Source organism: Eutrigla gurnardus (assembly GCF_963514095.1).
Source record: "Eutrigla gurnardus genome assembly, chromosome: 3".
Taxonomy (NCBI): domain Eukaryota; kingdom Metazoa; phylum Chordata; class Actinopteri; order Perciformes; family Triglidae; genus Eutrigla; species Eutrigla gurnardus.
The window spans coordinates 13130478-13146367 of NC_139917.1; the positions used below are offsets into that span (position 1 = coordinate 13130478).

At 42.9% G+C, this 15890-nt stretch overlaps 2 protein-coding genes across 3 annotated transcripts; one reads left to right on the top strand and one right to left on the bottom strand.

The window, feature by feature from the left end:
* Nucleotides 1-509: 509 nt before the first annotated feature.
* Nucleotides 510-10975, bottom strand: uba6 (ubiquitin like modifier activating enzyme 6). 2 transcript variants are annotated; one of them, XM_084005152.1, is made up of 32 exons: nucleotides 10936-10975; nucleotides 10331-10421; nucleotides 10060-10154; nucleotides 9912-9940; nucleotides 9704-9798; nucleotides 9498-9609; nucleotides 9082-9162; nucleotides 8837-8959; nucleotides 8537-8660; nucleotides 8150-8253; nucleotides 7974-8036; nucleotides 7479-7555; nucleotides 7266-7332; nucleotides 7002-7145; nucleotides 6670-6816; nucleotides 6497-6577; nucleotides 6312-6389; nucleotides 5954-6135; nucleotides 5571-5676; nucleotides 5342-5431; nucleotides 5159-5239; nucleotides 4885-5013; nucleotides 4738-4789; nucleotides 4545-4608; nucleotides 4379-4448; nucleotides 4223-4294; nucleotides 4006-4129; nucleotides 3631-3824; nucleotides 2894-3021; nucleotides 2565-2652; nucleotides 2331-2425; nucleotides 510-1804 (listed from the first exon to the last, which is right to left on the bottom strand). In XM_084005152.1, exons 2-32 carry the CDS (start codon nucleotides 10369-10371, stop codon nucleotides 1663-1665), a joined length of 3078 nt encoding a protein of 1025 aa, XP_083861278.1. In that variant the 5' UTR covers nucleotides 10372-10421; nucleotides 10936-10975; the 3' UTR covers nucleotides 510-1662. The 2 variants fall into 2 exon arrangements, with proteins under 2 accessions (XP_083861278.1, XP_083861279.1); XM_084005153.1 differs by lacking the exon at nucleotides 10936-10975 and adding an exon at nucleotides 10696-10837.
* A 1021-nt stretch (nucleotides 10976-11996) lies between these two features.
* Nucleotides 11997-15730, top strand: grhprb (glyoxylate reductase/hydroxypyruvate reductase b). Its single transcript, XM_084005182.1, has 9 exons — nucleotides 11997-12225; nucleotides 12556-12689; nucleotides 12771-12843; nucleotides 12927-13043; nucleotides 13133-13221; nucleotides 13333-13437; nucleotides 13648-13783; nucleotides 13971-14101; nucleotides 14807-15730. The coding sequence occupies exons 1-9, from the start codon at nucleotides 12053-12055 to the stop codon at nucleotides 14926-14928; spliced, it is 1080 nt and encodes a 359-aa protein (XP_083861308.1). The 5' UTR covers nucleotides 11997-12052; the 3' UTR covers nucleotides 14929-15730.
* The last annotated feature ends 160 nt before the right edge of the window (nucleotides 15731-15890 follow it).

Genomic DNA, 15890 nt, shown 5'->3' on the forward strand with positions numbered 1-15890 from the left:
GACAGTCACTGCACAAGAATGGTTGTCAAGGTGATATTACTTTTTCTGTGCAAAGCGAAATTCACCACCTTGGGTTACGGGAGGAAAAATAAAGATGGTCGAGGAAGCATTTTGTGTGGCTTTAGTCTTTAGTGACGCATGATACTCTGTCAGATCAATACAGACAAACATTTTTTAAACAATTCCACTCAAAGTCGTGTTTTGGCTTTTGACTACTGCCAATATATTTCGAAGACCCCTGTCACAACCTTTGATCCCAACCAAATTGAAGAATGGTTTAGTTTTTAAAAGACTTTTAGTATGACTTCTGTTCATTGTTGATTCACAATTAACCAGTGCACCATGACTCCACAGAGCTCAACACAGGCTCAGTTTGACACAAAAGTGACAAAAATGAGAAACAAGTAAATAAATACATGTCATGTACTCACATCCATAAACAAATGCAACAAATAAATCATTAACAGCACAAATTGGTGTTTTGTGTGTGTGTTTTTTAAACAGTAGGAGTGTGATCCCAGATGATGGTACAGATGTTTCCTGTCTTTCTAAAGAAAGGACTTTTCTTTGTGTGAAACAGCCTTTGAACTCATGCCATTTACCTAACAATTTAACCCAATGTGTTAACTGTGTCGATACTAGCATTTCCTAAGTATTTATCATGGAGGGTAAGACTAGCAGCTACAACTAGTGGGTGGTTTCCCATAAAGATAAGTGCAACGCAAATCTGCTGCATGTCAATCATCAATCAATGTCATAGAAACTGCTTCTTTTCTGAAGCGTTGGCGCCCATCAACAGGACAGCGACACATCCCAAAGATTTGACGTGCATTAAGTCACGATGAGGCATGTCAAGATGCTGACAGTGTGTGTTGCTCTATGGTGTTGGGTAATCCCCACCCCCCGTGATATAAATGTGTTTTCATGAGGCAGTCAAGTGATCATGAGGAGAACATTCATCTGCAGACACAATGATAATCAGTATCTTTGGTGATTTTGTCGTTGTCCTCTGACCTTTTGCGCCTGTAAATTATACAACAAATATTGGCTTGAACCGTTTCTATAAAGGAAGATGACCAACATCAACAAATTCTGTGGTTGGCAATAATTTCAAAGCCAATGAGAGGACTCTGAGGAAGAAGAAGATGTGATGCCTATCAGCTACTCTTCACCGCCCCGACAGTCCTAACACCACCCCCTTTAGGGCCTGGCAGACTTAAAACAGGAATGGGACTAATGGGGTTGTGTTGGGAGTATGCAGGTTTCTGTAAACATAGTTTTTAAGTCAGACTCACTGCCACAAACAGATAAAGGTTATTAATCAATTAAGGCATCGACACAGGCCGGAGCTGTGCATTTCACCAGAGTAGAAAACAGAAACGAAAATATATGTACACAGGTACAGTTAAGTGCTACTCAAGCAGCCTCGTGTTGGCTCGATCTGTGGCAAGAAAAACCGGGACCGGGACTGGCCTTTTCTTGTTCCAATACATACGGGGGGAGGGAGGGGGGGCTGCTGTTGGGGTCAGGAGCTTTGCCCGAGTCAGAGAACAACCTGAAGGAAAGCTCTTGGCCATGGCCCAGGTTATTGGGGTTCAACAATTTACATGAAAGAAGGGAAGTAAGGACACAAGAGGTTTGAGGACAACATCCCGGAGGGTGTCAGGGCGTCTCTCCATTGCGGCTGAAGAAGTACCTGACAGGAGGACCGGGCAGGTCGTCATCTCCGTCGGCCTCTGGAGCAAATGACACGGTGAGGTCAACGTAGCGGCGGTCCACTGATGGCTTGATCAGCTTCTGCATCCTGAATAGAGTCAAGAGGCAAGGTTAAGTGCATATGTTGACTGGTTTATAATGATGCTTTACAATATGCTATTAGCCTCAGCCAGGGGCGTTGCTAGACATAAAGCTCTACTGGGGCACAGGCCCCCCATTACTAAAATCACAAAAAAGAGCGATGCACCGGCTACGACATGCACACTGCCGTGCATGGACGTAATGTGCGCGCCGGACCCGGACGACAAGGTGCGCGCCTCAGCTTGTATTTTGGGTTAAACTGCGTTGGTTTGAGATTGTGGATTAAAAAGAAAATCCATTCTTTTACCGTTATTATCAATATAAATTAATCCACTGCCAAATATAGTAGCTTGTTAAAACTCGAACGGGAGATTTTACTGGGGCACGGCAGATCAATACTGGGGCACGTTCCCCAGTAAAAAGTGTCTAGCGACACCCATGGCCTCAGCAGAAGTTCTCTTTATGTCAGATTTTGGGAGAGGGTAAGCAGAAGGGCACAGTATCATGAGTTTGGCAAATCAGGACACACGTACGTAAGTTTCAGTCTCTTTGAGTGTCCAGGCATCACAGGCACATAGAGCATCTTCACACCGTGGACGACCATAGTGGGTTCAATTCCATACTTTTCCTGAAATACAACAACAGTTGATTAAAAAATAACAACAGCCAAAGACAAATGACAAAAAACACATGGCACAATGACGTGGCAACTGCATTTAAATAGCTAACCCAGCAACAAAGTAGAACACAAGTGAATGGTTTCTCACCCTCACTGCATTCATGAAGTCAGAGAGAGTGAAGTCCTCATGGCCAAAGATAGTCCAGCAGTCCCAGATGGAGAAGTAAATGTTGTCCCTGGGAGAGATGTGATAACATCCGTCACTACATTACACTGTAATTATAATGAAATATGGCTCAGGATCCTTCATTTGGTGCCATCTTGTAGCGGAAATGTTCATGATACTGCTGTGATGGTGTGATAACAGTTAAATGTGGCCATAGGTTCTATAGACATTTTCAGTGCATGAAGTCAAAACAGTGATGACATCACAACAGAGAAAACAGTTGAGTGAGAGAAATTGTGGTTATTTCTTACCTGATGAGAGTCTGTTTAACTGGGGCAGGCTCAGTGAGCACCACGACAGGGATGGCCAAGTTAAAGAAGCAGTTTTTGAAAGATTCAAATTCATAGCCTCCAACCACCTTGACCAACTCGAGGGCCACCTGAATACATCAAAATAATAATGTTAAATTATTGATATTGGACAATGGAATTCATTTTAAACCACTTTCCCACATCTATGTACATCCTTATACTGCAAGTCCATCCATCCTCTGCCACTTATCATGCATGCATGTGTAGAAGAAAATGTTAAACCTCATTTGAACCAGCCACAGAATTGGACCTGAAGAGTTTTCTTCTACACATGTCACCATGGCAGCAGGCTACACAAGGTAATTTTGACGTCCCCCCCACAGCAATGTTCTCAGGTGTTCTGATACCAAGAGGTGTCCTTAGAACCAGTATGCGATGCCAGGGGTCAACACGCTAAAGTCCTTCCCTTTGTCTGCTGCCTCTAACAATACAACAGAGAAACCTGGAGCCAGACTTGGGAAGGGGGCTTGCCATCAAGTGTCTGGTGGCCGGACCTTGACCCCTTGACCCATGGGGCCCAGTCTGACTGGCAGAACCAAAAAGAACTACACTGGCCCAATGCCGAACACCCAAATCTGCTGTGATTAAGTTGAAAATCACATTTACAAATATCTGTAGGTGTTCTTAAAATACAATAGCTAAACCATCAATAAGGCAAATAATCAAACGTGTCTCACCAGTCCAGCGACAGCAGCTGTTGCCGTGGCGATAGCGGGGATGATCTTCCCTGCGATTCGTTTTGTCTTGAGTCTGTCAGCTGGCTCAATGTTGTACATCCTGGCTCTGAGAGCAGATGCTGATGTGACAAAGTCCATGTGGCCATTGCAGTCATCGTCCTTTTCAAACTGCATCGGACTCACCTGCAACCTCTCTACGAAAGCGCAGACATCATCACAAATTATTAGAAGCAATTTACAGTGTTGGCAATATAGGCTGTTACCTAACTATTCCCACTGTTGTAATGGATAAGAAGAGTACAATTCAGCATCATCTTCAGTGTCCTTTAAATCTGACTATTGAGTATTTATTGTGTTTTTGCTTTAATTTTGAACCTGCTGTGACATTGTCTGTAGCAATGGCCTGCTCCAGCTGTGTGATGGCCTCCCTCTCTTCTTCACTGCTTAGAGGCATCTTCACTGAATCAGGCTTCTTCACCGCCTCATCGGTCTCTATACACTGAGAGTGACAGATCCACAGCAATCAACAAGAGTAGGACAAGATTTTAACACTCCAGATACCAGATAGAACCAGCTCAAAGGAGGAACTTACTTTCTGTGAGGGCCTATACTCGGGAATCTTGACATCTGAGAGAACCTTGATCACCATCTCTTCAGAGAGATCCTAATAACAAAGGAAAAGTTCAGTCAGACAGTCAGACAGTGAGTAAGTGTGTGTGTTTTGGAGTGTTGAGTGTGCATGACCTGCCTTTTCTGAGTAAGGGATGTTATAAATCCCTGCGAAGAGCCGGGCAGTGCTGACAATGAAAGTGAAGTGCCTGATGGGGGAAGAGAGGAGGGTTTGGCAAGCTTAGATGTGAAACATACACTACATGAAAGTCTTAAACTGTAACATAATAGAGCATAATACTCACAAAGAGTCATTCAAGTCAAAATCAATAGGTGCTGGTGGTCTTTTTGGGGACTGCCAAAACAAACCTAAGGAAGGGAAGAAGAATTCACTATCTTCCTTGCTTTTAAGTACAATTTATACTATAGCTCTGCATATTAAACTATTTATATAGTTTGGTAACTTATAGTTAAGTATGCATGTGTTTGAGAACTTACTGCCATCTTTTAACCTTGTGTCCAGGGGGAAAGAGTGCAACAGTTGTAGAGCCTAAATAAAAACACAATTAGTATTAGGTAAACAAACGCATATCAAATTGCACAAGCTATTAAATCAATATATATTTTTAGGAAGAGACTCATTACCTTTCTCTTGAAATACTTTTCAAATTTCAGACGGGCAATCGCGATGCACTGTTCCCACTGGCTAGGCCGTTTACTTAGCAGCCTAATGACCTGGAATGACCCTTCCAGACTTTCCCCCATCTGCATCCTCTACACACACCAAAACAACATCATTAAAAACTGTGTGTGTGTGTGTGTGTGTGTGTGTGTGTGTATTGTTATTTTTTTATTATAGCAGAAAGGCTACTTATAATAAGTAAAATAAGTCACAACACTGATGGCATAAAGGTCTCACCTGTAGCACCACTTCAGCCGAGGAGTGGGTCTGCCAGAATGAGTTGTACATGGAGGGCTTGTGTGCAAACAAATTCTCAAACTAGACAAACCCAAAGCAAAAGTTTAAGATTAGCACTTTAGCCTGACAAACAAGGTCAAAGATTAAAACAATGTTCACTTGTTGGGTTTTGAGCAGGCTGACCTTGTCTCTGGCCCACTGAATGGTGTGCTCTATGACAGAAGGGAAAGACTTGAGAGTGCAGAATGGGATCTCCTCTTCTGGGGGGTCCCTCTGGTAAGCAAAGCAAACGATATATTCAGGAGCACTGCAAAGACTAAGGGTCTGTGTCTATGAAGCAGGTCTGATATGGGACTGAGGCGATAAACTGAAGTAAAAAAACAAACACAAACAAACTCTTGCACATACTCACGTGGCTATTGTAGGACTCTGTCAAATTTGGCACAATGATTTCTGTGTGTCCTTTAGTTCCCATGGTGCCAGAGTCCAGGAGAGCCCTCTGATTGGATAAACAGCGACTGAGAACAAAATACATGCAGAGACATACTGCAATCATTTCATATTTTGTTAAAAAATGTTTTATTGTGTCACAGATAAGACACATAATAGTTTTTTTCCCCCAAGTCACCCATGACAATATTTACAATTATGCCTGTAATGGGAATTCACAACGATGGATTATTGTGAATGTTTAATCCTATATTCCGAGTGAGGGATGGGTTCAGTCGATGGAAATCAAGCCAGGGCCTTTACTTTAGGGAGTACTGATTGTGTGACTTAAATATGTGCACCAACCTGTCTACATATCTCCGAGCCTCCACGTTGTCCAGCGCTGTGACCACCAGGTTCAGGCGGGAGTAGAAGGCGTCATTGTAGATGCTCTCAGTGGCAGGACACACCTTGTGCAGGTGAGCGTCCACCCGCAGGTCTGGGTTGATATTGTGAGTGGCTTCTGCTGCTGTGGTACTCTTCGGTTTCTGGCGGGAAAAGCGGGAAGAAGAGTGTGACTGTCTGTGTAATGTGCCTGGTTTCTTTTTAACTCTGATTGTAATCCAACTGTATCTGCAAATCTGATTTAATATTTTTCTTTCCATATAACGCTGCACGGCAGAAGAGACACAATTTCACAGATTGCAACTATCAAAGGGTTCACCTGTATATGATGTGGTCTGAAGAGAAACTGCCGATTAAGGTTGGACTTTTCTATAAGGTCTGGGTCTGTGATGCATATCTGAGGATTGACAGATGCAGAGTACAAAGTTTCACTAAAAACACATCTATGCAATATATTGCCATACATAAAGAATTCCAGTCAAACAGACGAAAGGAAATGCAGACCTCGCCTGAGCTGTTGGCCAATCCCACCCCAAGCAGGGCAAAGTTTTTTAGCATTTCACAGCCGATGGCACCACAGCCCACCTGGAAGAGAAGACATTGCAGCATTCGTTTAGACATAAGTCTCAAAATAATGAAACATAAACAAGGCGCTGTATGTAATGCACAATCCTTACCATGAAGACCCTGAGCTTGTGCAGTTCTTGACACATTGATTCACCAATGCAAGCTCTTAACCCATCATATCGATCACCCCTTGGGGAAAACTCCTCAGCAGAAACAGCCTGAAGTGGCCTCACTACTTCAATGGCATCAAGATAAAACTAAATGCAGGAAAAATAGAGGAGGAAATTTAATTAGCAGTTGAGGGAGATGTTTAAGGTAGAAGCAAAAATGGTGAAGAAATTTAGCGAACCATTTTTAAATTAATGGTGTAGATTTAGCTTTTGATCAATAGGCACTATTTCACTTCTGAAAAGGAGCTCTACAGTCAGATTGAATAACCTACCCATTGCTGCAGGGGCGCAAACTTCCCTGTGATGGCCTTAAGAACTTCTTGGCTGGCTAGACCTCCTACAGCGGCTGCTAACGGCGGAAGAGTTCCCCTCGCTGTTCTCGACAGACAGCGCACCAACTCAGCGTTCACAGGAGCCTGCAAGGAAAGAGGAAGAGAGATGTTCAGGTATCTGTGTGCTCAATGAGAATATATGTGCATCTCTGCAGGTTCAAGAAAATCAAAGCATGAGGGATAGAAAAAAACAAAAGCACTCACTTTGTTCTTGAGGGTTGCATTCACTTCCTCGGTTAGCTTCAGTAAAACCTCGGCATCCTGTAAACACCTGATGAGATAAAAGTAAAACTGCTCACAACTGTGTCACATTTCAACAACCTAACACAGCTATGAAAATGATATCCTCAGGTATTGTTGAAAGTAAAGCAGCATATAAGATCTTGACAGTGAAAAGCAAAGGAATGTTTTGTTTACCCGGTGTTGGGAAGTCTACTGTGCTGCTCCTGGAAGGTGTCCAGAGCGGACATGGCTGCATGGATCTGTAGCGGAGCCTGATTGGTAGATTTAAAAAAAGGATTGTGACGAAACTGCTTGATTAACATCAAACATTACAAGGCATTTGATAACAGAGAGACTATCTTTGAGATATCTGGCGTCACTGTAATTAACATTATTTTTTTTACACAGTAAAATGATTGTGTGATTCTATGGTCTTCATATACATGCTCCTTTATTTTCCTTTCGTAAATAAAATTTGAAGAAGAAAGTGTTTTTGGCCATGCAAGGATCACGAACGTATGATTGGCTCTATAAGTCCTGAAAGCTAATTGGTTAATAGTTTTGATCCAATCCAAAATTGTTGCAGAGATTATGCTTTTTGGTGGACCGTGTTGGTGAATAGGGATCTCGCTTTGCTGCAGAACTGGGTCGAGACCAAAGTTAGCTAACCGGCCCATTAACCTTGCTCACCTCTGGTTTACTGAAGTCTGGCGTCAGGACTTGAGGATCACATAACTGTCTCTCTATCGTCTCCTGAAAGACAACAGGGACACAAACATACACAAAAAAGATGTTTAATCAAAAATATTTATCTTTTTTTGTTCACCTGTGATATTTCTGGTTGATATGACAAGTAGTCAACTTACAAATCTGTATGTCTTGGGGGTTTTCACCAGAACGAAGAAACCTCCATGTGCATATGGTTGTAGTTGGGACGTGTCTCCTATTGCAAAACTGTGAGGGGAAAGGACTGATACCACACAAACAAACGGGCAGAAACGGCTTGTATTAGATTAATGCTCTACAATCAGCTTATCAGAAAATCTCTCACCAAATCCAGAAAAAGTAATAAACAAGGTATGTTATAATAAATGGCACATTTCTTTCACCTTATATAAATATCACCCACAACCATATTCAAAATGTTGTGTAAAACTGTGATTCATCGGGTATGATGTGGTGACAGTTACAGTTAACATACAGTTAAAACATCAAATGTAGTGAACTCATTATCGTCAATGTAGAATTAATACCTGAAACCTGCCGTGAGGTGCCGTTGACTTCCACCATGCCATTGACCTCTCTGAAGACAACGCTCTGACCCGTCTGTAGGCCATGTGGTTGGTTGTCCATGCAGGTTACCACCCCAGGATTGTCCTGAAGGGTCCAAATTAAAAAGGGAGATGAAATGTTTTTTGCAGTAGACGCTGTCTTCCCAAAGACAACACACGGAGATGTAGCTAATTTTTCAATTTAACAATAAAAAAAAGCTCTCATGTGAAGCTAGATGGATGGATAAAGGCTGTTAAAAATATCTGAAGTGTTCAGACTACCTGAGTGATACTTTGGATGAAAATCTCCTTGGGCTCCTCTCCTGTGGGATCCGACACCTCAAACTCCTCTCCAAAATCACAAAACACCCGCACACAGATGCCATACGCATCACAGCCAATGAACTGGGAAGGACAACAGGTAAAAAAAAGTTCATTCACAGGCAAAAAGTTAACATTTGACCGTTGGTGTGTTTCCCCATGTAATGCTTTCTAATGTATAGCCACTATGGGGACAGCAGACTTACTCTGATGGGGGGTTGTTGTGAGTGGCAGAAGTCATTCACTCTCTTCTGTAGACTCAGTCTGGCTTCAGTCAGGATCACACACTGGAGGAGGCAGCAGAGCAGAAATCAATGCAGGTAACCAATGAGCAACTAGAATACATCACTTACTTTTATCAAATCCTACTGGATGGTTTGGCAGTTACGACTTTTCAAACTGTGACTTAACGTTTAACTGCCTCACAGAGAAGTAGTGTAGACCTAGCTTACACGTATTTTGGTTTAGAACAACTGAGCATTTGGAATTGCAGATATTTTGAAACTTTTTTAACGTTTCTCGTCTTCATTGAAAACTACTGTAAATGCTATGAATCCAAGCCGATCACACCCTCTGTTCTACATAAAAGAATGAAGTACAGATTCAGAGAGCAATGTCTTACCTGATACTTTCCGAGAAAGCTGAGATCAGTGTTGTCATCCAGAGCAGAGGAAAAGATGTCGACATGGACGTATGGGTTCAACTCTGCGACCCGAGGGCACACTGCCTCCACCCTGCGGTACGAGAAAAGTGTGAGTGCATGATATTTTGGACTGTGCCTTATTTCAGAGGTCAAGTGGAGCAGTCCAGTGTTGTGGTGTGCATTACCTTTTCTTCTGGCTCAGCACATCCTCTTTGTGGATAAAGAAGTTGGAGCCCAGATCCAAGGTTTCACACTGCTTTGTGTCATGGAGGGTGACTGCCTGTACAAAGTTACAGAAGGTCACAGGAAGACTCATTCTCAAGAAACTCCACATTGAAACATTATTTATTATCATGGCACTGTACAATCAGGATATTTAGTGAGCGTGCATACCTTCACACCAGCCAGGACAATATTCTTTGCTGTGAAAACAAAAGTGAGATTGCTGCGTGTGAAACCACAGTTTGATGACGTGAACGCTATAGCATTAAACATCTTACAGTGCTTCTGTGCAGTAATATGACATTTAGCTTAACGTTACCTATCTCAACTCCCAGTCCTCCCATACCACTGAGAAAGACTGATGACTGGGCCATCTGGTGCATAGCACTGTCTCCCAGCACATATCGCTGGCGGCTGGACAGGGAGACAGGAAGGGAGAGGAAGTGTGAGGGGACGTGACAGAGGGATCCAGAAGGAAACTGAGGAGCACCACCTGTAGTGGTTGACTGTTAAGCGCGGCACTGTAACGTATTGTAACGGTATCTGCATGTTAGTCTCAAGTGATTTAGGAGGAGAAAACGGTAACTTACCTGTAAAGAGAGTCGTCAATCTCCATCGAGTCTGCAGCCATGCCGGGAGGGGAGGAGGGGGGAATTCAACTATCTGGGAGAATGGCTCTATCTAATAAAACACATCAAGTACAACCAGTGATTACCAGAGCTATAAGACGTTTGTTACCGGTAATAAACTAAAACCAACGCCCTGCTGTAGGTTAGCTAAATGGCTAATCACATTCACACCGGCTAACTAACGTTAGTTGTCAGCAATGTTTTGAACTGAACTGTCAGTCACACATTAAGGTAAACTGGCCATCTCGGGCCAATGAAGGGACGTATTTTAACGGTCAAAGATGTCAGCAGTTAGCTACCAGAAGAACAGTGGCTCGTTTACGAACCTGCCGAGGAAAGCTCAACGTTAGCAGCTACGGCTAGCTAGCGCTGAGTGCCACTGCTGCCGGGTGCCGGTCGCGAGGACACTTGTCATAAACTCGTTTTAAAAGTGATGACACATACGTCAGGCTACTAATAACTCCCAGGGCAGAGAGTTGTTGTAGGTATTGACGTTATGCCAGCCAATATGGAAATAATGCGTTGTTAATATTGTTAAAATTAGACAAATAATCATACGTAGCTACCTGTCAGTGTGCGCGACGAACTAGAGGGAATGAATGGTTGTGACTGGTTAAAAACATGGAGTGTTTCCGGGTTACTGAGATCACATGACCCAGGTCATCCAATGGCTTCGCAGTATTTGTCAGGACTACATTTGGGATTAACGTTGTATTTGTGGTTAGTGTTTCCACCCCCAAATGTCAATCTAAGAAATCGCCAAAATTCTCCTTTGTTGTCATTTGACATTATTAGTATATACATTAGCAAGAAAACCACTTTCACAAATTCACTCATCAGCAAAAATATCCTGAAGGGATATTATTATGTTATGTATCAAGAAAAATATTACAGATTAATGACATTAATAGAGGTTTGACTGCAACATAACCTCCTCCAACTTGCATTTATGAAGTAGGAGTAGTCTTTTCTATTTTCATGATACTACAGACAAAGACTTTTGTTTGATTATCAACATCCTTTTCTCATTGGGACAATAGTATAGTGTTTTTTCCCCACCATTAAACTCAATGGTCAGCATGCCATTATTTATTGTTTTAAACAATGATTAAAAAATAAATTCTAATGCTGAATCAAAATACTGAAAAAGTTTTAAACCTGAAAATATGTATGTAAATATATATATTTTATGCAAATATCCTTACACCTTGCAACCTTATGATATTGTTTTATTTATTTAATTAGTTTCAAAACACAAAGCATCGTCTGGGTCTCTCACTGTGTAAAGAAACAAAGGTCAACAGCCAAGTGAAACATTTACATATGACTCCCATTCTGGGAGACGATTTAAGGAAAGCACAAGTCTGCTGCTGTCTTTAATATGTTTGTGTCATTTGTGTCTCTGTGTTTATTTGTTTGGCCTGGAGTGGATCTCAAATTTCACTTAATCCTGAGGCAGATCTGATTTTGTGTTTAATTTGTCTATAGCACAAACACTATCCCTCAACTTCAGACTTCAGAGACACCCTCCCTCCCTCTCATCACATTGGTCAGGGGCACACACAGGAACCTCCCCCTGAACTAGAGCCAACAGCATGCACACGCACATAACAGACTCTGAACTCCAAAGTACCACTGACATCTCTCGGACACCTGCCCACAGATTTACTCTCTCTCTTGGCAATGTGGTGCAGTCGTATGGCACTGCGTCGCCTCCAGCGGATCGCTGTGACTCCTTTGAATATCAGCGGGGGTCTAGCAAGCAACGTGCAGAGGGGGATGTCCACCCTGCCACGGGTGTATGTCACCCGGCAGGTCCCACCCGAGGGCCTGAGGATCCTCCGTGAGTCTGGACAGTGAGTCATAATGGTCCTGTTAAGATGTTTATATGGAATCCTGTATTCATTGTGTCATGTAACTGATTTGAGTGTGATACCTTCTTGAATGGTCTGCTTTGTAAAGTTCATTATTTACTTTGAGCAAACAGGACTGCTAATGTTTGCCCTTTGGGCTAGTCAGATAAGGGAGGTCCTCCCGCACCTTGACATCCCAGTATGTCCATGAAGACCTTCCGCATATACAGCTTGAGATATTGTATATAAGCTTTAAGCAAAGCTTTAACAACCAATACATTTTCTTCTCAGTATACGTGGATTTGATTACAATCATGGTTTCTGTTTTCCCAGGGTGCAGTTTGAGCTGTGGGACTCGGACGACGTCCCTGTACCCAGAGAGGAGCTCCTGCAGAAGGTCAAAGGGGTTGACGGTCTGGTGTGCGTGCTGACAGAGAAGATCGATGCAGAGTTGTTGGATGCTGCAGGTCTGAGGCAGACGGTCCTTGAGTCAGTCGAATGGTGAATGCAAAGAAAGCCCCCTGTTTATGTCTGGTGTGCTCCTGCAGGTCCCAACCTGAAGGTCCTCAGCACTATGTCGGTGGGGTTTGACCATCTCTCTTTGGAGGAGCTGAAGAAAAGGTGATCCTTATCTTTCTATTTCCTTGAGACACATTTAAAGTCAAAGTGTGTGTTTAACCTTGTGTATAATGTTTCCCCCCCAGGGGGATCCGTGTGGGTTACACCCCTGATGTTCTGACCGATGCCGTGGCTGAGCTGACTGTGGCTCTGCTGCTCACTACCTCCAGGAGGCTCATAGAGGCCACGCATGAAGCCAAGACGTAACGTTACACACACACACAGGCTCAAATCTATCCAAGAACACCTCCACAGGAGGTTCAAAGGTTAAACTCCCTCTCTCTCTCGTCAGCGGCGGCTGGGGCACGTGGAGAACTCTGTGGCTGTGTGGACATGAGCTGGCCAACAGCACGGTGGGCATCCTGGGCCTGGGGAGGATCGGTGAGCATGCAGTATCTGAAAACGCTGCACACATCATCATGTGCATCAGCTTATCATCAAACCAACCGCACCTGCTGTAAACGTGACCAGCCGGTGTCTTTGTGCTCTAAGGTGTGGCCATCGCCGAGCGTCTGGCCCCTTTCAAAGTAAAGAAGTTCATCTACACAGACGTGGCCCCGAGGCCCGAGCTGGCCAGCATCATCAACGCAGAGTACGGTAAGGATTACACATTCCTGGTCCCTAAGATGCCTCATGTCAACATGCTATATTGTTATAGTAAATACACAATGGATACACTGTCAACAAGGTGGATGGCGGAGGGCTTTAGTTGTGATTTGCTGCACATCCATGATGTCATTTTAAGGAAATTAACTTGTAACATATAATGAGGATTTGCAGTCAGCCTTCTATTTTCTCTTGGTCTAGTCTCTTTCGACGAGATGGCAAAGCAGTCCGATTTCCTGGCTGTGTGCTGCGCTTTAACACCGGAGACGAAGGAGATCTGCAACAAACAACTCTTCTCCAAGATGAAAGACACCTCCATCTTTATCAACACGAGCAGGTACACACACACACACACACACACACACACACACACACACACACACACACACACACACACACACACACACACACACACACATGTTGAATCTCTTTCACAATTGTGAACAACCTTGGGGTGAGAAGTTTCACTAAATATGCCTGTGAGCGCAGCATCCGTCCCTCTATAATCCTGGTCTTTCTGTCAGAGGTGGTGTGGTGAACCAGGAAGACCTGTATGAGGCTCTGTCCACTGGGCAGATTGCAGGAGCCGGGCTAGACGTGACCGTTCCTGAGCCGCTGCCCACAAACCACCCGCTCTTTACCCTCAAAAACTGTGGTGAGTCTGTCACACATTAATGCTTCAAGTCCAGCTGATATGAAAAATACATCCGCGGTCAGATTGTGTACCTATTTAAGGATGTATGTCGGGAAAAATGACAAAAACTGATTTCTTCATATATTTGTATCAATATCCAATATTTTTTTCCTGGAAATCAAGATAGGAAGCATGCTTCAGCTAGGACCAAGCAATAATATCATGACGTCAATCTAGAATCTAGATAACTTTGAACTTGTATTTAAATTGGATAATTGTATTAAATTGTATTAACCAGCTTTAATACATTTACTGTTTTCACATCTTTAATGTTATTACATTTTGATTGATTGATTTTGGTGCTAGTTGCCTAGTTTTGGAGATCTGCCCTCTCTCCGATATGATGGGAATACGCCGCTCTATTTCAACCAGTTCCTACATGAAACTGGGACTGTGGATTATCTTAAGTTCATGATTTCAGGAAAGACATACTGAGTGTATTTTTGATGCTTTGTGGACTGTAAGCTGAGTGTCACATAGTCCCATTATATTGAAGACAAGCCAGACAACTCTACAGCAAACCACTCTAGAGGGATAAATAGAACTACAGTGAAGAAACTATGCGTTTTGGATTTTGGGATGAACTGTCTTTCAGGGCAACTTCTCACCACTGGACTCCTGACTCACTGTCTATCATTTACCTTTTTAAATTCTCTCTTCCCACAGTGATTCTCCCACACATTGCTAGCGCCTCTTATACGACCCGCAATGCCATGTCTGCCATGGCGGCAAACAACCTCCTGCTCGGCCTGCAGGGGGAGCCGATGATCAAAGAACTCAAGCTGTAAGAAGGCGGCGGCTACACTCGGACAGATCACCGGATCATCAGTTCAACTCACGTCTAATTTTGTAATGGCACGCTTCCTCGTTTGCCTACTATCTTCAGGCCGCTGAACATGTAAAGTAAACATTAGATGCGTCTTCTTCTCTGTGCTACTTCAGTTTATATCTCCTTAAAAATGTCACCAGCAATTTCATTATTCTTTTGTTTTATTCAGCCTATACAACAACTGAACATACCGCACGATCTTCATAGCCTTCAACAGCAAAGAGACAAACAGTTAGTCCTCTCATTAGGTTACATTAGGTTAGGTATACAGAAGAAAACAACACAGAAATACTTCAGATTTGGCAACAAGCCCAGCTTTTCAAGCTAGAAGGCATAAGGCAGTAACTTTCAGAATCAATTTATGCCATTGAACATTTTGGCATCTACATACAGGGGTAATACAGTCATTTCTCAGAGATTCACATGAACTGCTTATGCAACAGCTTTAAAAGACAGCACCATGTTGGTCACCTCTGAGGAGGCTGTATGCGAGATAAGAAACACAGAGGACCAGATGTGAGGTCTAAACATTGGTGATCATTTTATATTCTGTGGCTATGCATCAATAACTTTAGATCGAATCCAAGACGTGGAGAATTACAGGGTAAAAGGGTTTGTCAGCTTATGTTTGCAGTGAGAAACATCCTACAATTCCTCTGAAGTAAAAAAAAAAAAAAAAGAAAGCAAAGATTATCCATCAACCTAAGTGTCAAATACGTGTCCTATTGTACGGGTTAACAGTGTAACGACTCCAGAGTACAGTAAGGTGCCGACTAGAAATGGAAGCAGTGACCATGTTTCTCATTGACAGTGTAGGTGACACAATACAGCAAGCAATCAAATACAAAACGTTTTTCTTCTTCTTCCATTTCGGTTCACTAAAACAGAACGTAACAACACTGCAGGAACAATGATTAAACA

What these genes read in the sequence shown, in the direction of transcription:
- uba6 (XM_084005152.1), bottom strand. Translation starts at nt 10,371, where the DNA reads ATGGCTGCAGACTCGATGGAGATTGACGACTCTCTTTACAG. An exon ending in TTCAGTGGGCCAGAGACAAG is followed by an intron (nt 5,240 to 5,341) that starts GTCAGCCTGCTC and finishes GGGTTTGTCTAG; the next exon opens with TTTGAGAATTTGTTTGCACA. An exon ending in AAAAGTATTTCAAGAGAAAG is followed by an intron (nt 4,790 to 4,884) that starts GTAATGAGTCTC and finishes GTTTTTATTTAG; the next exon opens with GCTCTACAACTGTTGCACTC.
- grhprb (XM_084005182.1), top strand. Translation starts at nt 12,053, where the DNA reads ATGTGGTGCAGTCGTATGGCACTGCGTCGCCTCCAGCGGATCGCTGTG. An exon ending in ATCCTCCGTGAGTCTGGACA is followed by an intron (nt 12,226 to 12,555) that starts GTGAGTCATAAT and finishes CTGTTTTCCCAG; the next exon opens with GGTGCAGTTTGAGCTGTGGG. An exon ending in ATCTTTATCAACACGAGCAG is followed by an intron (nt 13,784 to 13,970) that starts GTACACACACAC and finishes TCTTTCTGTCAG; the next exon opens with AGGTGGTGTGGTGAACCAGG.